Here is a 22,596-nt window from a genome sequence, read left to right on the forward strand (position 1 = left end):
ATCAAGAGACTTACTACAATAAGTAGTTTAAGAAATTTGTAAGTTCCTGTTTAAGAAATTTGTAAGTTCCTGGGCTGAGACTAGCTGCCTACGCAGGGATTTTCTCTGAACAATACCTAATTGTTCTGGTGAAAAACACACTTTTCACACTGAGTCACCATAGAACTTTTTTTTTTTTGCCCTGAACATCAGATTTATGTTTAGGCCTCCAATAGCTTGTTAATCAATTCATGATGACTTTATTCACATATTATCACTAATCAAGGAAGTATATTTATCTTAACACAAACTAAGCTGCCTTTTCAAAATCGCTTTAAAACTTCCATGATATATATGTCAAGTGACACTAAATGAACCCCAAGACTTTATCATACAAAATTCTACTCCCTCAAAATTCTCTACCTTACCTTTACATAATTGAGTTTTTCTAATTTAATATGGCATTGTGAAAAAATATTCCTATGAAATTTCAAATTCTATCTTTTGATCCTTTCTTTCAGACTCTGTGCTTCTGAGAATGTTTTTGAACATTGAGTAGTGTATCATTCATCATGTTAGCGCTTCCTTTCAGATAGCTTTCATGCCATCGTCTCCCCCAAACACACACACACACACACACACAATACACACATTGTCATCAATAATAGAATAATCTATCTGTGGGTTCCTTTATCCCAATCGCTAATATAAATGTGAAGGACAAGTGCAAGGGCAAAGCCTACAGCATTCTGCTCGAAGCTACTATCCAACTTAATATTAGTCAGCACTTTTGAGGGACAGTTAATAGTTATATTAACTATAAATCTATAAATTTAGACTGTATCTTATTCCTTTATCTTACCCACAAGGACATCATGCACTCAGCTGAAAATCAAGAAGCTTCTATGTCATTCTTCTAGTTTGCTAGTCTAATAATGCTACCAAAGGAGAAAATTGTATCAGTTTGGCTTGTCTTATTATTCTAATCCACAACACAACTTTATAATAAATCTTTATAGTTTTCTATTACAACACTCGTGGTTATATTTATGCAAGTTTGTTTTCATCTCTTTGAAATAAGAATATTTGACACCTCCAGTCTATTGGCACCTCTCTCATCTTCCAAGATTGCGCAAATGTTACTTCATAATCATTCTCAATGGTATTTACAAACTTGTTCATTCATAAAGGATCATTCATCCAACTATTTTTAAATATTGGTATTGAGTCCTGAGTCATCTACAATTCAATTATATAGTTGCTTAAAACCTTTAATAAAGAATATGCTCCGAATATTACATCAAGAAGACAGGTTGAGCACATGCATCTATCTTGCATCCATCCCACCCAAATCATTGAGTGATTGAAATAATGCAAAAATAAGAGCAAATTAATAATAGTCCTCACAATTAAGTAAGGGTAGCAATCATTGGACAATAATCTCTGTAAACCTAATGCATATGTAATTAATTTGTGTGAGCAACAAGAGCGAAGGAAACCATAACTCACATATAAGAAGAAACTATAGTAAAGGGAAAAGCAGATTCTGTGGCATTTGAATTTCATGATCAATGAATACATGACAAGCCTACTAGGCTAGTGCTTCTCAAACCTCTATGTGCATATGAATAGCCCGGGGAACTTGTTCAAATGCAGAGTCTAAGAGAAGATCTGAGGTGGTGGCCAAGTGTCTTTAATTCATGCCAGACAATGCTGATGCCGCTGGTTCTTGGACCTTGCTCTTGATCAAAGGCTCTCTGGGGCAGTGCCCAGCAATGTTTTTAACAAGTCCTACAGGGGATTCTAATACAAGCTCAAATAGGAGATTTACTTGTGGTTAAGTGAATAGATGCATTTAGTTCAGCTGGCCTAATTAATACTCTCCCTTTACCACTCTTTCCATTCCTCCCAATAGACTAAGTTGCAGGCTCTACAAGTGTTCTCTCTTAAGATTAAAACCTTACCTAACTCTGTTCTCAAAAGGAATTAATTATGCTCCTGAAGAGTATAGCATTGATTTGTTATCTAAAGTAGAACAAAGCAAACTTGGAATAAACCTTTATCTCTGCCATTCACATGAAAGGTGAAGAGAAGGCAGCCCTGCCCAATAATGAAATGTATTCAAGTTATCCACCCCAGGTTGAAGCCTTTCTTTTTTTGGCATTTTCATGATCCCAAGTTTGCCTGTGAAATTCCCACTCACCTTCTAGAATTAGACTGCCAGGTGACACCCAAACCACCATTTATATAGAGCTTCTGTCTGGTTTAGCTCCTAATTTTTTTTAGTGACCAGCCCAGGGCAACTGTAGAAACCAACAAACCATATATTAAAACATACAAAAGTTATTATTAAGCTAAAAGCTATTAAATGAAATGTTCATCCTCCTACCTTGATAATGATTTGCATGGCCAGGTCCACATTTAGAATACTGGACTCTGGAGTTCCACATGTGAACACAGAGCCATGAGGACAGCCACCTCTGGCCTGCAAGCACTTTACCCACACTCTGAGCAACTCACTCCCTTTATTTTCTTTTTTCCCTCAGTCCACATATGTCAATCTCAACATTTTGCAAGTAGACATATCATAGATATTCGAGACAATCTCTTCAGCTACATTAGCTCATTAGAGTAGCCATGTTAAATACTGCCAGTGGGCAGTCTGCGCAACAGAAGGCATGTCTCCCCAAAATGACTTACTAAAATATTCAGGCAGACGTGAAATTTGAAAAAGCTTTCAAGATGATTACCTGATTAGCATTTGTGAATTTGAAATCATTTTATATAATGTTTCCATGCCCTTTTTGATTGTTTCCAAAATGGAGTAAATCTTTATAAATATCAATAACACTGTATTTTATAGAAATAAAGCATTTAGTTAAAGCTAAAGCCCCTTGGACATTTTTGTCTTTCACTGTGTAAACTTCCTTTCTTCCTTGTGAGTCTTCGTCCTGTACAAGTATTTACATTTTTGCTCATGTACAAGGCTGGTGCTCAGCTGATAGGCACCATGCAAACTTTATATTTTTCCATGCATCATCATGCTTTATAAATTTAAGCACTTAGATGTGATATGTATATATCAGATTCATTTATTCTGAATATTTTATTCTGAACTCCCAATCATAAAGTAGAAATATAAATTTGAAATGTTAAAAAAAAACATAATCTACTTTAGAAAACATAATGAATACCTTTGTACCCACCCCTAAGTTTCATCATATAATTATTTGCATGTTAGCTTCACCTATGCTATCTCATTTAATTTTTATTTCTCCAATTATTAGAGAATACCTTTTCTTATTTTTCGTTTCTATTTTTTTTGTTGGTTTTATTTTGGGGTGAGGCGGGACATTTGGGTTTCTCTTTTGTTTACATAGTAAAATCTTTCAAAATATTTTTTCTTATTGATTTTTAATTGCTCAGAAGTATCTCGTTTTGTATTATGAAATCAAATTGCTTTGTTTTTAATTATGATTTTATTCTTGTGCGTCTTAGTCAATAAATTATTCCCTAGCCCAAGTTTATAAAGATATCTTTCTGCTGTATTTTCTTCTAAATATTTAAAGACTTTTGTTCACAAATAAATATGTAATACATTTGGACTTATCTGTATGTGTATGTGTGCATGCTGAGCTCATAATTTAATTTTTTATTCCATATGTATGATCAGTGGCTCTGTAACCCTTTGTGTAGTTTTTCCTCTCCCCTAATGTCCAAGTATTTGCAGCTCTTTCTCTTTTCTCAATTTTTTACCAATGGTCTCTTTATCACATGACCAATTTCACACTGTCTTTACTAACCATCTTTACATTTTATAAGGCAAACCCTCTTCACCTGTGTGTCTGCAAAGTTTGTTTATTTATTTGTTTGTTTATGTATTTATTTATTTACTAACTTACAACTTTCACACTTAAATATTCTGTCTAATTTATTGAATCATATACACATTCACACATACATGCACATACAAGGGGGAATTCCATTTAATTTTTAGGTAAATTTGGGATAATAGCTGTTTTATAACGTTGCCTTTTTTTACTCAGAAAAATAATATACTTTCACATTTCTGCATTTAGAGAAATATTTTTTAGACCCTTCATGAAATTTTATGATTTTCAAGTATCTTGTGCATCATTGGTTAGGTTTATTTCATAGTAGTTTATAATTTTACTCGACATCTTGAATGGCATTTCTTTTTCGAACATTCTTTTTTCTATATATTTGCCCATGGGATATAAAAAAGCAAAGATTTTATATGTTGTGTTCTGTCAAGCAAGATTAGTGAAATTCATTAGTAAATGTAAGAGTTTATATTTTTATAAAGATTACAATGTGGAAAAATCATGAATTGATGTATTTTTTACACTGTATTTGCCTTTCTATTTATATTTTTGCTGGCTAAAACCACCAGGAAACTGTCTAATTGAAGTGTTGAGTGCAGGCATCCTTGTTATGTCTGACTTGAAAAGAAAAGTTTCTAATATTTTCCCATTGAATAATATTGTTTCTATAGGATGGTGAATCTCAAACCTTAGAGTGTATCAGAAACACTTAAATGGCTTGTAAAAAACACAGTTTGCTATTCTCCACCTCCAGAGTTTCTGAATCAGTAAATCTAGTAGATAATTTGTATTTCCCACTAAGTTCTCAGGAAATGTAGTTGCAGCTTGTCGAGAGTACACTTTGAGAACCAAGGTGGAGGGGGCTGAGGTGGGAGGCAGATTATAGTAGTCAGGTGAGGGATCACTGAGAAGGTGCCATGTGGCCCAAGTCTTCAGAACATGAGAGAGTTTTCCATGAAGATGACTGAAAGAGAATCACAGACAGAGGTAACATGTGGGTATTCCCAATGTGTTTGAGAATCTTCAAGAGGAGCATTGTGGCTGCGTAGCATCATTGGGGAAGAATCATAATGGGTTAGAGAAGTAACAGGAGGACTTTAGTGGTCATTAAAAGGACTCTCTTTCGTTTTCATTTCAGGAGTCATTCTGAGCAGTAAGATAATGTGACTTATATTTTAAAATGATCATCTGATCTTTGTGTTGATAGTAGACATTAAGGAGCCATGGCTAAAACAGAGGACCAGGAAATGGCTATTTCGGTAATCCAAGGAAGCTCATTAGAGGTGTGTGTGTACTGGGGGGTGGGGTGTAGAAGGTTTTAATATTGTTCAAGGTAGAGTCTGAAGCATTTCTTGCTATTGCATATGGGGTATGAGAAAAGTGAAGGAGTCATGAATGCAGCCAGAGTTTTTCACCTGAGCAACTGAAAGGATCTTGGAGCCATTCAAGAAGAAAATACCCCTGACTATGAGTGTTTCTTTCAAACGAGGAACTTTATGTAAAGAAACCAAACAATCCTCCCACTGCACTGAGTATGAAAAGTGTTGGAGGGTAGCCAAAAGAACAGTAACACAGAGAATTTATCGACTCTGCACTTGGGGCCTGGTGTTTTTAATGAAGGGTTATTAAAGGATTAGGGAATACTATGGACTTCTCTTTGAAAAAAATAACTTATTTTTTAAGATTGGCAAGTGTTAAACCTGAGTCTCTACACCAAACCAACTCTGCTCTCAAATATCAAAATGACTATTACTACACTAGGGTTTGCTATATTGAGATTTGTTTATTGTTCTGCCTCTTGATTCTTGCCTCAAAAACAGTAATCATTTCAACTTTTTTTTTTTCCTAAAAATGCGAATGGACTGCTCCTCTGACAAAGTGAACTTTCCTCCCACACTAAGTTGCCTGCTGTGAGCAGCTGTAGAACCAGTTGTTTCAGGGACAAAGGAAAACATACAATGGAAGTAACCACACCTCAAGCTCCTTTATTATTTGTGTTTGCATTTGTTTTTATTATTCCTAAAAAGTCAAGAATTATTTTTTCCTGTGATTTACATCAAACATTTATTTCATGTAAAGATGTGTTTTACTCTTTTCAGTTTAACTATGATTACTTTTGATTCTCACTGGATAATGGATCATACCCTAATTAAAAGATCAGGTTTTCAAACAAGATAAGAAAATTGCCAAGTGTAAACAGGGATTGATGTCTTTTGCTAATAGTCTAACAGGAAAAACTTTGTGGTATAACAGAGATGATATTTATGAGATTAAATTTTTTAAGTGGGTTTCAGGAAAAAAGAGGACAGATTTAGAAGTGTAAAAGACTCATTGTGTGAATCTTGAGCCTTTTGGGTGGTGTCCTTGACAATTTATCATTGTACCCCTGCTTTAGTATTATAGTGACAGAAATGCATTATCTTCCGTAGTAATGCATTTTATCTTTACTTTTTCTAGCTATTATTTCCATATGCATATTTAAACATCTGATCTCAATTTCTTTAACTAATACATGGGAATCAAAATAACAATATCATAGCGCAGAGGCTTAAAGATAATATGTATAAAATGCATGTCTTTTTGGCCATTGACATTCCAAATATTCAGTTAATATTAGTTATTATTTAAAAATTATATCAAATCTTTACATGAGGAGAAATAATGTCTCTGTAAGGTTAAGATGTAAGCAAGGAAAAAATAGACTTGAGATTGTTTTGATATAAATGTAATTCTGTAGAAATAATGCTAGAACCTGATTAATTGGCAGAATAATGATATAGAAGACAACTGTAGAAAGACCTTGGTTCATAGAGAATGTTTTAGATATTTTAGTGTTGAAGTACATTTAAATAGATATAGTATTAAGTGTGTATATATATAGAGAGAAAGATAGAGATAGATATAGACATACACACACACACACATATCATATATAGACATTCACTTCCACATAAAACTAGTTGTACCCTCCACCCCCCCACATACATACCTATGCATATCTCAGAATCATAATCTGTTAAGACAGATGGGTACCTGAGAGAGAGAGAGAGAGAGAGAGAATTATTTATAAGCATCTTCACAAAAGCACTGGTATTGAGACTCAGAATGCACACATTTCTAGATGATTGGTCACCCTGTAAAGAGAGATATAGAGGACACAAAGTATTCTGCTGATAATAACTAAAATTGAAGGCAGCTTCAGTGACATCCAATAAAATTAACTTTTATTTGTCTAAATGAAAATGAAGCTCTCATTCATTTCAAGACAGGCAATTAAAATTATTGAAAAAAAATCTGTTAAGAAGAAATCACAGGTCTAGAGACACCAATACTATGTCTGTTCCACGTCTAATAACATCATTTGGGTGGGAACTGATTACCACTGATTGCAAGTTATTTATATGTCATTTAAAGGATTCAAAGACAAAAACCTGTGGACTGATCTGCAAAATAACTATTTCTGTAATAGAATTCAAATGCTTTGATCATTAGAATATAGATTCTCAAAATTATGAAATGTTAATGAAAATATGTTTAAAAATATTTTTATTGAGGAAAGTGTTTTTATTTAATGAATAGAATAAATTTATTGCTATAGAATCACATATTTTTAAATTACAAATAGCTTTTTAATAGACTTTTACTAGTTTTTTCATTGATTAATGTGAGCTAAACTTAATACCAAATCCTCTAAAAATTATTTACAAAAAAATCAAACAACCAAACATTAGAGTTGTGATAATAAAGAATACATATATATGACCTTAAAAATGTAGATATGTACTGAAATTAAATAAGTTTGACATTTAGAAACATTCTAGAAACATTTTGGTCCATCTGAGATGTGATTCTATACCATGAGTTTGTATTATGTGAAAAACCTCGTAATGAACGGTGATTGTAGCTTTTAAAGATAGAATACTCTATGTTAACTTAAAAAAAAAAACAAAAAAACAGCTTTCAAAGCGAGAGGCAGCGTTTATTTATAATCAATAAGAATAGCTATTTGGGAATCAATTTAGGCAGATGCCCAAATAATGTTCTGATTAGGAGACAAAGACAATAGGTATTTATGAGAAAGTGAATGGGAACAATTACATTAGTAGAAGGAAGACCTTTCAATTGGTGCAGATAACTTAAGTAATATTAATTCTAAACAATGTTTTAAATTTTCAATCTGGTAGTCATCAGTCCAGTAGTCACAATAACTGATTTCTTGTCATCTTTGCAAATGGTTTTTCGAGACACAGTGTTGCTTAGGCCCAGTCCAAAGGTTATTTTATCCTGTTTTTACATTCTAAAAATTTGAGGTATAAGACATAAGAGGAAGTTCATCTGGGATGGCAGCTACATTTTAAAATGGCTTCATTGGTATTGTTGTTTACATGTCCCCCTTTTAATCAAGCTCCTTCCTTGAAAGCATTACTGGTCAATCATCAGAGAGCAGCACTGATCAATTATTAAAAGCATCATTGGCTTTCCATTGTTAGGTGGCTCATTTTGGGTATGTCACGCCCTTGTCAGTCCCTCATCACCAGGAAGGCTCATTCCTGGTATGTCATTTCCCATGTAAGAGGGTTTACATCTATAAGCAAATGTGCTGACATTACCTACTTCTTCAATGTCCTCTTCCAATATCATTTGTGCATAGAAATATATCGAAGAACGCATAAGAGAAAGTTCTTACATAATCTCCAAACAGAGCAGGTCTTGAGAAATTTAAGTATACAAGGACACTGAATTTTTTAGCTAAGTGTTTCTTAGGCCTCTGTGGTAACATTCCATTTCTGTATGGCTCTGTTAAAAAGTCTCTCCTTATGATGAGCCAACATTTCAGTCCTTTCCACTCCCATTCACCTGTATGCCCTTCTATATGTAAGGGCCTCACTGAATAAGACCAAACCTAGTGTCCCAAGCTAGCTATCAACTGTGCGATTATAACCACCACTACACTCTCTTCACCTCAAAGGAGATTATCTCCAGTTCTGACAGTCAACATATTCCTCTGAATAATTCATTTTCAATATCCCTATTAAAGGGTGACAGCTACAAGTAAAAGTTCTAAGTGTGATTTCTATACACTAAGAAAAGAAGATCATCTTTTTTATTCAAATTATTTCTCTTTCACAGTTCAAAGTCTAGCTCTTGCTAATAGCAAGAGTTACTATTGACCTAAAGGTTACAGTATACAAGTTCACAGCTGTGGACAAGAGAAAAGTAATTTAAAAGCTTTCTGATGTTTAGCAATTAGAGTCATGGGCAAAAAACCCTGGACGAGAATCACAGATTCAAACCTTATTAGCTTTGTGACTTGATCAAATTGCTTAATAATCCCAAATCTCTATTTTTTATCTTTAAATCCACAAATAAAACAATGCTGACTTAGCAATACTGGGTAGACTATATAGGTAATTATGTAAAGTGTCTAGCACAGAATCTGGAAAATTGTAGGCACTTGATAAATATGACTTCTCCCTTTTCTATGTCAAATAATGTAGATTACTTCTAGGAGCCTCAGTCACTTCTTATTTACTTCTGATAAATGATTTTTTAAGTATTAATTATAAAATGGACTAATTATGCTGTAGCCTTAGGAAGTTTTAGAGTAGGTTCTTAAACTTGTAATTGTGGTATGACTTTTTTAGATAGAGGTCTGGTAATAAATCCCCCAGAAACCTTTATATAATGTAGCTTTTTTCATTTGACGCCAAGAAACAGAATGAGAAAACTAGAGCTTTTCATTTTCAAAAGAGTCTATGAACTTTAAGTAATTAGTAGGCACAGCTCTCTTTTGTGCACCAGGCCAGTGCGATTAGCCCTATTGGCAAAGGAGGAAATAAGTGCCCAGAGGGTTAAATCACTTCCTCCAAGGTGCTGTGAGCAGGACGTGTTGTGAGCATTTGTGCCCGTGCACGTGTAGTTATGTATCTGTGAATAATTGTGGTAGAGGTGGGTATGGATTGGAAGGAGTAGTGAAGAATCTTAATGAAGACTGATGCAAAGGCTTATTATTACAGTTTTTATAAGTTTGTTAAGATTTCTGTTACTAGAATGATTGGGAACAGAAGACTTGTGTTGCTGGTGTTATAAAATTGTGCATGGGTGTTATGTTATATAAATACAAAGATATACAAAGATATAGAATGTGCTTTATAGAGTATTTAATATGACTAACCTTGCTGATCAGTTACCTGCTTGCTCTTAGATTCATACCCTTGCCTTTCTTCTGTTCTGTTCTCTATCTCAGGAAAACCACATTTCTCAGGCTCTCTTGACCAATACCTTTTGAGTAGAGTTGGTCAATAGGAAGCACTAAATGGAAAGACAGACTGTTTTTTTTTTTTTTAAGCTTTTTCGGTTTAATTAAATTATGCCATTATAAAACTCTAAGTTTCAATTTTATCTTTATCTGTACAGTAAGTATAAAATAATAGGCCCCTTCTTCCTCAAAAGATAATTAATAGTAAAATGGAGCACTTTAAAATATATGACACTATCTGAACAGTCAAAAACAACACAGGTTAGAGAAATAAACGTGATTTCCAGTTCTGGTGTAACTTCAAGTCAAATCTAAGTTCTAACACATTCCTTCCATTTGCCCCAGGATACAGAAGTTAATTTCTCTCAACTTTAATGTCCTCATGTATAAAACAGTGGTAACCACATCTCTTTTTTATTAGTTTCACGGGGATTGTTTTGTCAAATCTTTGTGAAGGTCTCAGAATTGTACTTTTAATAGAAGGGTCCTCGAGGAGGTTAGATCCCACTTCTTCTATTACACTACAACATGTAGAAGAAGTACTTTGTGATAGCACTTTCTCATTGATTTATTCCAGGTAAAAACACGTAGGAATATCAAATATATCACCCATCACTTGATTAACTGAATCAATTTCTCTCTGTCTCTTTTTATTCTTTTACAAAATAATTGTCATATTTTATTGATTTCAAGTCACTACTCACACTCTGAGTTTCCATTTCAACTTGTCAAACACTACGGTTAAGTAACATTCCCGTGAATTCTATTTTGAATTTACTATCTATGGAGAGCCACCTAATTTTTGTCAGCGTACTTGTACTAGGTCACATTTTCCTTTGTTTTAATTAAAGGTCAAGAATTATATCTACATCCCTATTAGAAAGTTTCCTTATATGCCTCCTATAGATAACCCATGCTTTTTTTGTGTGATATTCCCAGTTTTCATATTACATTCAGGATTAGAATTTGTTTCACTATACAATCTTGTCCAAGCTAGCGATATTGATATTGCCACCTCTTTTTACCTTGCTTGGTTCCCAGAACTCTAGCTGGTTGAGTTATGCTGAATGATCTCCAATAATACACATGCTTTCACTGGAAAGACTCAGACGAGTTTGGCATGTGTCATGGCACGTGGATTTGGGAATATCTTTGTTTGTTAAGGGGAAATGTAAAATAGCAAAAAGAGCATTGGATTTAGAAACAGAATCCAAGAACTTTAATCCTTGTCTTACCCCTTATGCCCTTTGACGGCTTAAGTAAGTCCCCCATCTGTGTTTTAGAATATTGTCCTCCACAAAATGAGGTGGTTTCAACAAATGCTTTTAATCTATACTTACATCTGGTTTCATTTGGCTGTTTTATATATATAATGTATATGTGTATATATAACAATTTCTAGAGCAGTTTTAGTTCACAACAAAATTGATGGGAAGATACGGACATATCTCATATACCCGCTGCCTCCACAGATGCACAGCCTCCCCCATTAACAACATCCTCCACCAGCGTGGTACATTTGTTGCAACTGAGGAACCTACATTGACATATCATAATCATCCAGAGTCCATAGTTTACATTTGGGTTTACTCTTGGTGTTGCACATTCTATTGTTTTGGACAAATGTATAATGACATATGTCCATAATTATGGTATATAGAGTATTTTCACTGCCCTAAAATTCCTCTGTGCTCTGACTATTCATCTCTCATCCTCAACCCATGGCAAACACTGATCTTTTTACTGTCTCCATAGTTTTTGCCTTTTTTATAGTGTCATATAGTTAGAATCATACAGTATATACCCTTTTCAGAATGAATTGTTTCACTTAGGAATATGCATTTAAATGTCCTCCATGTCTTTTTGTCTTTTTGTCTAGTGCATTTCTTTTTAGTGCTGAGTAATGTTCCATTGTCTGAATGTACCACAGTTTATTTATCCATTCACCTACTGAAGGCCATCTTAGTTACTTCTAAGTTCACTCAACTATGAATTGAGCTGCTATAAATATCCATGTGCAGGTTTCTGTGTGGACATAAGTTTTCAAATCCTTTGAGTAAATAGCAAGGAGAATGATTGATAGATCATATGGTAAGGGTAAGTTTAGTTTTGTAAGAAACGACCACTGTCAACCAAAGTGTCTGTACCATTTTGCATTCCCACCACCGATGAACAAGAGTTCCTGTTGGTCCAAATACTTGCCAACATTTGATGTTGTCAGTGTTCTGGGTTTTGGTCATTCTAATAGGTGTATAGTGGTATCTCATTGTTTTAATTTGCATTTTCCTGATGACAAACAATGTGGAGCATCTTTTCAAGTGCTTATTTCCCATCCATATATCTTCTTTAGTGAGGTGTCTGTTAAGATCTTGGGTCCATCTTTTTAATTAGATGGTTTATTTTCTTATTGTTGGATGTTAAAAGTTCTTTGTATATTTTTAATAACAGTCCTTTGCCAGATGTGCCTTTTACAAATATTTTTCTCCCAATTTGTGGCTTGCCTTCTTATCTTTTCAAATTGTCTTTCATGTTAAATCCTTTTTATTCAGAAGATATGCTACAGTATTGGGGAGTTCTTGTTACTGAAAACCAAATGAAGATGTGATATAATAATTAGGTGATAAAGACTCAACAAAATAACTTGAATCATTTTAAAAATTAAATGATTTGCTGTATTTAACTTGCTTTATCAGTTAAGTGTATCTTTTAAATAAATAAATTAAAAAATACAAATGTGCTTATAATGAAAAGCCATCAGCCTTGGTTTTATCTTCCTGCATCAGTTTCCCCTCCCCCAACTCTCTAACTTGCACTCCTTCCCCAAACGTGCAGGCAAGCTTATTAAAGCATTTTCTTTTGACATTTTCCTGGTTGTTCACTTCATAGCTCTAAATAATATACTAAGCTTCTGTTTCTTGATGTATCTACTTGAGATATGGTGCATTGATTTTCTATGATAATAGAAATTTAAGTCACACCACACCCCACCACTTCTCTCTCCTATTACTATGATCAGTTCTCAAAGTTGGTCTTAATGACACATTTAAGTAAGTAGAATCATATGGTTAAGAAATGGGACTTTTGTGCAGAATTGAGGTTGATCTAGTAACATAATTCCTTGATTTTCTCCTAACAGATTTTTAACTTTAAAGTAATGATTACTTTTGACTGAGCATCCATTTAAATCTACAAGCCTGTGCCATTTTTTTTTTCAAGGCGAGACCTCACTTTCTTCTCAGTCTGAGTTGCATGAGGCTTTTAATATGAAATCACTTTCCATTCAGTCCAAAGCTTCCTTGTTGCTGATGAATGTCATACATAATGAAAGATTATATCCATTTATCCGCAGCAGTAAATCATTTATCACACAAGGGAGATATATTATTGTGAATTCTGATCAAAGCTGCCCACTTTTTTTAGCCGGCAGTAATGCTGCTCCCTGTTAGTTGATTGTACAATATCCTGGGAGAAACAAGGAAAATTACGCTGTTGAATAAGGGTTCAGCAAACTCTAGGGGTTTCTAAACTGACTTTTAAAAGATCATGTTTCATGTAGAACCTTCTATGATCCAGGCATGCGAACTGTAAAAGTCTTTTTTTGCTTTCTTCACTTAATTAAATCAGAAAGCTGTGGGACATTTTTTGCAGCTTGCTCTGTGATGTCTGCAATTGGATTTGTGAATGACACTGTAGATATTTTGCCCCTTTTCTTAGAGAGACAGTAATTATTACCACTTCTTTTTGAAGCCTGCTGTGAGTAGTTTTATCAGTTCATTTGCTAATGAGTTCCTTCTCTCCTTTATAATCCCAATCATAAAGATGCCTTTTAAATAAGGTTTATCTCTAAGATTTATTTTCTTTTCACTATTACTTATCAAGCTGTGTATTGCTTTGCTTCAGGGAATCACTCCCACTACTCAGGCAGGAACATGGCTGACCTCTTAGATCTCTTGTTTATATCATACTCTCTCATCGTCTCCTTCTGAGAACAGCAAATTCCAGAAAGGACAGCACAGTCTCCTTTTATGTTTTATCTTTTATTTTAGGTTATCATTGCCTTATGTTAACACATCTGCATTCACTTTCCAAATTCAATAGTGCGTGAGTACCTCAGTACTAAATTTATGCTGAGTAAAAGGAGATGCAGAATGAAGCAGGAAGAATTGGCCCTCTTTCTTTCTTTCTTGGGCTGCTGGCCAGCATGTTCTTACAGTTTATTCAGAATTTATGGTAAGTAGTAAGTAGGAATCTATACATTCAAGTCACAAATCAAATCAGCACCTAGTATTTACAAACAGCATTACTTTATTTGACCTCCACCACATTCCTGAAGTAAGTAGCCTTTCAATGCTTTGGACTTTGAAGAGCTTGCTATTGAAATTCATATTCTCCCTTTATAGATTCTGTGAGCTAATTATGTCCCTTGTATGGCTGATAGAAGTACAGTTGACCATTGAACAACACAGGTTTGAACTGCACAGGTCCACTTAAATACAGACTTTTTTCATTAAATATACAGTCTGCCCTTGGTATCCCTAGGTTTTGCATCTTTGGATTAAACCAATAGTGGATCAAAAACAGTATTTTTGACCCATGGTGGTTGGGAATCTGCCAATGCAGATGGCCAACCTTATTCATTGTTCTACACCACTTTATATAAGGGACTTGAGTACACATGGATTTTGTTATCTCTAGAGGATCCTGGAACCAATTCTCCCTGGATACTAAGGGATGACTGTAGTTAAGTCTTTGGGAAGTTAAAAGTTAAACGTGGATTTTTGACTGCATGGGGGTCAGTGCCCCTAACTCCCACATGTTCAAGGGTCAACAATAAATATAATGTGCCCAGGCTCCTTACCCTTAAAACAAGAGATTGCTAAATTTATCAGAGCAGAATACAGTTATGGCAAAAAAATATTATACATTAACTTTAGTCTAGGTGTTCCTATTGATGGTTCTTAATCCTCTGACTGTTCAAATTCTTTTATTCTAGTATAGGTATGATTGTTAGATCTAGAGAATAAAATACAAGAAAGTCGTTAAATTTGAATTTCAGATAAATAGTGAATACATTTTAGTGTAAGTATGTCCCAAATATTAGGTGGTACACACTTATTAAAAAAATTATTGTTCACCTGACTTTCAAATTTAATTGTGTGTCCTATATTTTGTCCAGCAACCCTACACATAGGTGAATCCAAATTCTGCTCTTTGCTGTTCTGTAGATATTAGTTTCACAGTTTGGTAAATGCTGTAGACTAAATTGTGTCTTCATAAAACCCATATGTTCAAGCCTTAATCTCTAATGTGGTCTAGAGATAGGGTCTTTAGAAGGTTTAAGGTTAAATGAAGTCATAATAAGATTGGTATATGACCATCATGTTGGTTTAATGTTAAGGCAGCCATCTACAACCCAAAGAGAGAGTCCTCACCAGACACCGATCTTTCTGGAACCTCATTCTCGGATTACTAGTCTCCAGAGCTGTGAGAAAATAATTTTCTGTTTAAGCCACTTTGTTATGGCAACCCAAGCTGACTAATACAGTAAGTTTAGAATGTTTTACTCTGGCTCAGTTTTATATTTCTTGCTGAACTTTGAACTGACAAGGATAGTTATTGCCTTTCTTCCACTGACTAGTCTGGACGCAGTCGTCAATTACTCTTAGAATTATAAGCGAGCAAAGACAAGTGAAGGAATCTTCTAATGGTTAGACCTTAAGCATCAGAGAAAGTCTGTGATTGGCTAGTTTCTCAATCTTGGTAGCATCTTAAGTGAAAATAATATAGATAAATTATAGGGAGTAGATATTGACTGGGAAATATAAAGGCAGTCATGGGAACTTTTAATTAGCTAAGGAAGTAAAGGAAGAGAATCTGACTCTGACTTTGTTAGGACCTAAATGATCTGCCTAAAATTTATGATTATTGGACATTATTATAAGGAATAGGGGCAATGTGTGTGTGTGTGTGTGTGGGTGTGTGTTTGTACACCAAACATGCACAAAGCATGCACTAAATCGAGACTCAATAATTCGACTTAGAGATAAGAAGCTAAGATCTCAGAGAGGTCAGTCACGGACCTTAAAGTGGCAGAATTGAAAATTATCCTACATCCAAAAAACATGCTTTTTCCACCCATAACAGGCTACCTCCCTTGAAAACTAGAATCTCACATTTGTCATTATAAATTTTATGTATACTAGGAAATTAGTAACAGCATTTTCTCAATCAATTTGAATTGACTGAGTAAGCAAAACTCCATCCATTCTCCACCTGTCATTATTACTCCCTAATCCTTTTGTTCTTGATAATGGGAATTATTCGTTCACCTACTCTAATGTGATGTTGAAATTATGAAGTCTTCGTGCAAGAGGGATAACATATTCTTTTATTTACCTTCTTAACCAAATAATATATATATATTTTTTAATTTTAGATACAGTAAAAATAAAAGCTAAATTAGATAGAATGGCTTTTTTAGCCTATGTAGCTACTCTGGATAATATTGCTATGCAGTTACTCTGCATAATATCGTTATGCACTCTAAGCTGTCTAGAACCTTTATGCCATGTCATGTGTTTTAATTTGGTTAATGAGATAGTGAGGCTCAGGTGAAACTCTTGACCAAATAGAGGCAGAAATCTCTATAAAGTGCAAAACATTTATTCAGAGTGACATGAGAACTCCTCAGCCACTGGTTGTCCAAATTTGAATGTGCCATATATGAGAGTAAGATGACTTAATATAAATGGATTGCTGTCTCTCTGGTACTAAAACTGACCAGAGTGTATGGTTGAGAAGAAGTTGTAGTTGAGTAAACACACATTTGTTTTATTTTATTTTTTTTTAACTTCTCAGACTTGCAATCATTCTTTTTCTTTCTTTAGGGCTCCAATATTAATAGAATATAGCATGCCTTCTGGATTTGAGCAGATGCTGTCAAGTTTACTTCTGAAATCATAGCAGTCTTATGATGAAATAATTGGCCTTCATCTACTTTGAATTCAAACTTTGCTAAAGGGAAATTTAAAAAAATAAATCTCTACATTTTTTTAAGTTTGTAGATACAACTCCATTAACAAGAAATATCATAGTTGTAAGATGAGTGACATTATAAGCAACAGTTGCCTCAGTCATGAAATTTGTGATATATTTGAAAACTACTGATAACACCTTGGAGAACCTTTGTGAGTTTGAAAGCAATTATCACTCCACAATTTAAGATAATCCAATTCCAAATTTTTCCATTTATAGTTGAAAGGATTTTTGCAAGACTGTACTATAGCAAGTCTATAGGTAATCTTTAATTTCAGTTGGTTAACTTAAAAAATCTTGCTGTCTTAATTACTGCTTCTTTTAAATGGACCACTGAATTACCTTTTAAATTCAGCATTCTAAAGAAAGCTTACACTTTAGTCAATGTGTTCTCTACAGCCAAACCTAGATCGCAACTTCAGTAGTGAGTGGCAAGGGAGGGAATTTGTTCTAACACCATTAACTTTTGAGCCAGTAACTGCTAGTCTGAAATGTTAGCTAGGAATGATTCTGGTCCACTCAGCACACATTTTCATTTAGATGAAGACCTGGTTTGGAATTTTGGTTTCTGTACTCCCCATTTCTTCAAGGCTGAGGAATTCATTTTTCTTGCTGAAACTCCATTCTGTGTTTTCGCTTGTTTATTTTGTTTCTGTTTCTGTTTTTTAACTGAGGACAGTCTGAAGTCTAGAAATATCATTTTTATTCTTCAATGCCAGTATTCCTAAATAATACTAGTATTTCTATCCATAATTGGTGGTTACCTTTATGATTAACATGAAGCTGAGACAGTTTGCCTTTAAATTGGTGATTACTCTCTGTGACATGGTTTGCTTACGAACATTTTAAGATTAGATAACAACTTACAAATCTAGGTAATTCTTACCATAAATCGTAGCTTCTCATCATGACATTTGGGCCATATTTACAAATACTAATCTTGGGAAAGGCAGCTAAGTGTATAGTAATTTATGTGTCTACTGAATTTCCATGAAGAATGTTAGAAAATGCCAGAGATCAAGTAAGGACTTTAAAGTCAACCCTGGTTGAGTTTGCATCTAGTTCAAATACTGGTTGTGTAATTTTGGGATAAGATAGTTATAACTGTACTGAACCTTGTTTCCTCATTTGAAAAACTGAGATAATGATTCCAAATTCAAAGAATATTAAACAAAAAAGCTAACATTTATTCATTGCTTACGATGTCCCATAGGTATCATGTCATTTTATGCTAATAATAATTCTAGGAGGGATCTTCTATTATTATCCCCATTTTACAGATGAATAAAAGGAGGCACAAGAAGGCTAAGCAGCTGGTATTGCCGATCCTGGATTTAAAAACAGATAGGGCTCCAAACTACCCTGCCTCTAAAATGTAAGGCTTAAATGCCTGATGATGTTTCTATTTTTCCCAACCAAGAACTGACATTGGGGCTAAGGAGAATTGGCAGGACATAGAGAAGAATACCTGGAAGGGTTGTTTCTTTTTCATATCAGCGTTTATAATAGGCTCCCTAAAATTGGAAGACATGTATGTCACTGACAAACTGTCACTTTCCTGTAACATTCTCTTTTGTGAAGTTAATTGGTTTCTGCTAGTTTAAATTTTATGTCTAAAATCAAGTTTCCAAGAAGGAAGCATGTATACTTTCTCCAAAGTGTATGCAGAGACCAGACACTGCACAGGGATTGAAGCGAACGTTTGAACATTTTTCTATCCTTCATACGTTTCTCGCTGTAAATCTTGTAAAACGCATCTTTGCAGAAATGCTAGATGTAAGTAATATCTCTAGGCATAAAAGTGGCCAAAATGCATGAGAATAATGTCAACCAGGTGATTGTTTAATTTTCTCTTTCCTGGTATCATTTCCATTTTATTTGTGTTGAAATAGAGCAACAGGAACATTAAATGATTTGCCTAAATTACATCCAGCAAATACTAAGCAGAAAAGTGAGACTGTAAACTCCACACTGGTAAACATGATATAGATGAGGAAGACGTGTAAGAGACCATGCGTTAGCTGGGTCATCCACATGGATAATCAGGACTCTGACTGTAAAGACAGAATAGGAATGGGGAAGAAAAAGGTGAAGAATGACAATGGCTTTTAATAATGAGTAAATGACCAGGAAATCAATAGAGGAGGACTTAAAGGATAGTACAGTTCCCTCAATGGAACAGTTTTTGTGTTGCTTTTGTTTGGTTGGGTTTGGTTTCCCTAATAGAAAGAAGAGGGATGAATTGAAAAATTATCTGGACATGTAGGGAGGCTTTTGGTCATAAATGAGAATTCTTGCATTTTCACTCAAAGTAACTAGAATTATTAGCTTTAATTTAGTTGTGATTCAGAAAATGAGTTCCAAGAACTAAACTGGCATATGAATATTGTAAGAGAAGACATGGGAATGGTCTGAAGTTAGCAGCGTAAGCTGATGGCCATGGTCATCACTTCTAGATGGCCAAAGAATGCTGATTTTTGTGGAAATATTAGCAAATGATCTGATCATTTTCAAAGTCTCCTCTTTGGCATCCTTCGCATCCAACCTAGGTGGTATGTTGACCACTTCGGCTTTACCACACTAACAAAACAAGTGTTGAATTCTAGCTGAGAATTACGCATTTTATATTTTCTCATCTTCGCCAGTATTATTCTCTCTCTTTTGCCAAAGGATTACCTTTAAAGCTTTTCACTAAAGCTGGGTATTTCCTCAGGGATAACGTAGAAGATAAAAAATTAATTAAAGGGGTGGCCTGCCATTTTAGAACAGCCGAACAACTATGAGGGTGTGAGGGCCAAGCTAGAAAGATATAAAGAGTAATTTGAAACTACACAGCTGACCCTACCCCTCTGGAAAGGGAAAACCCTGGCACAACATTATCGAGAACTTGCTGGTTTTCAAAGTGACAACTCCTAACCCCAGAGTTGATAAACACACAAAATTTAAGACTAACATTTTTTTTCAAAGTAAAATTTCTTAGTTCTTGTATATTGAGTATGCTTTTTAATTATTTCACTGCAGATAATATTTTCTATCCTAAGCCTGTTCCCTGCTTTTGGCCATTCAGTTGCAGAATCAAAACTTACCTATAAAAAACTACTAGGGATAACTGCAATTTTTAGTAAAATCTCTGTGATCCAGGACTTCTTGGCCTGAACACTCAGAGTGGGCTCAAATCCACAGAAAATCTGTTTAAGACTAGAAAAATTTCAAACATCTTCCTTATTTTCTTTTCCACACACAAATAGAATAATGCATCTGAAGTTATCAACAACTCTTAGAAAGCAAAACAAAACAAAAATAACACACTTCCCTTTAAAAGCAACTGTCTCCCTAAGAAGCCATTTTCATTTAAATGAAGATACAAAGAGTAAAGGGTGTTGAAAATCTTCCACATATATCAGAAATAAACACCTCCAAAAAGTGAATGCACACTATAGCAAACACCCAGCACATGACTCATCATTATGGGAAAATGAAAATTAAAGCGCTGTGGTTCAGGCAATTCTAAATAAAGGCAAACTAACAAAATTAGGGCTGCTTCCAGAGAACAGGAATTTATTTTTTCATCACAAATGTGCTCTTGTCCTAAGTATTTTCTGACTTTTTACCATTATAAGACCAGTGATATGCCTGCTTTATTTCAAGTGCATAAATAAATTTTTCAAGAGGTTATGAAAATATGTGGCTGCTTAAGCAATTTTTTTCAATAGCCTGTTGGGTGTCTGGGGTGTCCACATATCAGAAGCCTTTGTTCTCTGTCTACGAAGAAAATTGTCAAATACACTTTGGAGTGCCAGGCTTAAAAAGGTGCTAAAGAGAACCTGCCCAATTACCTGAATTCCAGTTTGATTCACAATGAAAAGTAGAAAAATTACCTAGGTGCCTTTCACTGTTGCTGTTCTAGTTGCAATAGACCTTATTTAATAGTTTATTACACTCAAAAAACAAAGCATATTCTAGAGAAAGAATTCACAGCCCCAGCCTCTGACAGAACAGTCCCTTTGAATTCTTTTGTCAATTTCATAGATTTCTAACAACCAGAGGATTGTTTTTTAAATCTGATTTTTATGCTAGCAGCACAATTTCCTCCTCTGTAAGTAGGACAGATTCATTCCACAGCAACAATGGATGCTTCCCTGCTTAACTTGAGCATGACAGATTAAGCTTCAAGCAGACCATTAAATGCCACTCCCCCTTACAGAGACAGATCCAAAGCAAGGATTTGGGGCCTCTGTGGCTGCATTTGTTCCTTAAACTGCCAGCTGATGAGCCGATGCTGTCCGAGGCAGCCAAATAGTCCTGACAGTGAGCTGTGTGAAGACTGGACAGAGAACTGGCAGAGCTGAGGTTACATGCCTCATTGCAGGTGTTCCCAGGCAAATTCCTTACCCCCAAATTTCACCTGCCTCGGAAAGTTGCCTCGTGTAATGCCTGCTAAAAAGCAGGCATTTTGCACATGTTTGCTGAATATAAAAGAGAAAATGAGGATAGAAAAATGTGAGTTTAGAGAAAATACAGAGATCTTGCATAGAGATAGATGCCTTTCAGATCTTGTCAGATCTGAAATAAATGCTGTTATTTCTGGCCAAGTGGTTAGGCGACACAGGCTTGAAGAATAACAAAGTTAAAAAAAAAAGTAAAAAATTAGGAACAAACTAATGAAACACAAGGAAAATATAAAAATAGTAGCCAAAATCTACTCGTAATATTTGATAAATTATATGAGAAAATGTTTTTTATGAGAAAAATGACACTCGTGATATGATGCTTCTGAAAAGGCATTTGCCGCCTTTTAGAAACCAGTGTGTTGTCTAAAGAAAAGTAAACCTTCATTCAGAATTATAATATGAGGATAATCATTTTTTAGATTGCTATGAGGGAATCTTAAAAAGGTATTCAATTTGTTCCTTAAATGTTATATATAAAAAAGCAAATCAGAGGTGTTTTTTTTTTTTTGCATAGAAATAGACTAAAATCTGCCTGTTGATGTTAGAAACAGATTGAATCAAATTATTCAAAAGCATGAATGTACCATTCACACATTTATGTAACTGGTGGCTATTTTACTTGTTGAAATCTTGAAACTTTCCCAACCACATGAGTATGTTTGTCATTTATCCCCTTTTCTCAGGTGCAAAGAAGGCTACCAAGGAGTCCGTTGTGATCAATTTCTGCCGAAAACTGATTCCATCTTATCGGATCCAAGTAGGTCAAGCATTTTTCTTCTCTAACACAATATATAGGCAGCCCTTACTCAGCAACAATTGCTAACTCAGCTGAAAGCTGCATTGTACTCTTGTGTCTCTGAAAGCTGCCAAGGGTGGAAGCTGGTGACAGATGTTTATGTTCAAACCTTGCTCAGAGCTAAGTTGGTCTAGGTCCAGGTTTTCTCCAGCGTTGGAGTCTGGTCTTCAGATTCAGCTCCACTGCTAACTAACCTTTGCTCCCTTAGTTTTCAGACTTTCTCCACCCCCA

General features: G+C 34.7%; 1 protein-coding gene across 5 annotated transcripts in view; it reads left to right on the forward strand.

The window, feature by feature from the left end:
• Positions 1-22,596, forward strand: part of NRG3 (neuregulin 3) — a 990,054-nt gene that overhangs the window by 748,683 nt on the left and 218,775 nt on the right. For all 5 annotated transcript variants that reach the window (XM_039872262.1, XM_039872258.1, XM_039872257.1 and 2 more), the window contains exon 3: positions 22,253-22,326. In XM_039872262.1, the coding sequence (XP_039728196.1) occupies positions 22,253-22,326 (74 nt within the window). The remainder of the gene's footprint in view (positions 1-22,252; positions 22,327-22,596) is intronic.

Source organism: Pteropus medius, unplaced genomic scaffold (genome assembly GCF_902729225.1).
Source record: "Pteropus medius unplaced genomic scaffold, Ma_sr-lr_union100, whole genome shotgun sequence".
Classification (NCBI taxonomy): domain Eukaryota; kingdom Metazoa; phylum Chordata; class Mammalia; order Chiroptera; family Pteropodidae; genus Pteropus; species Pteropus medius.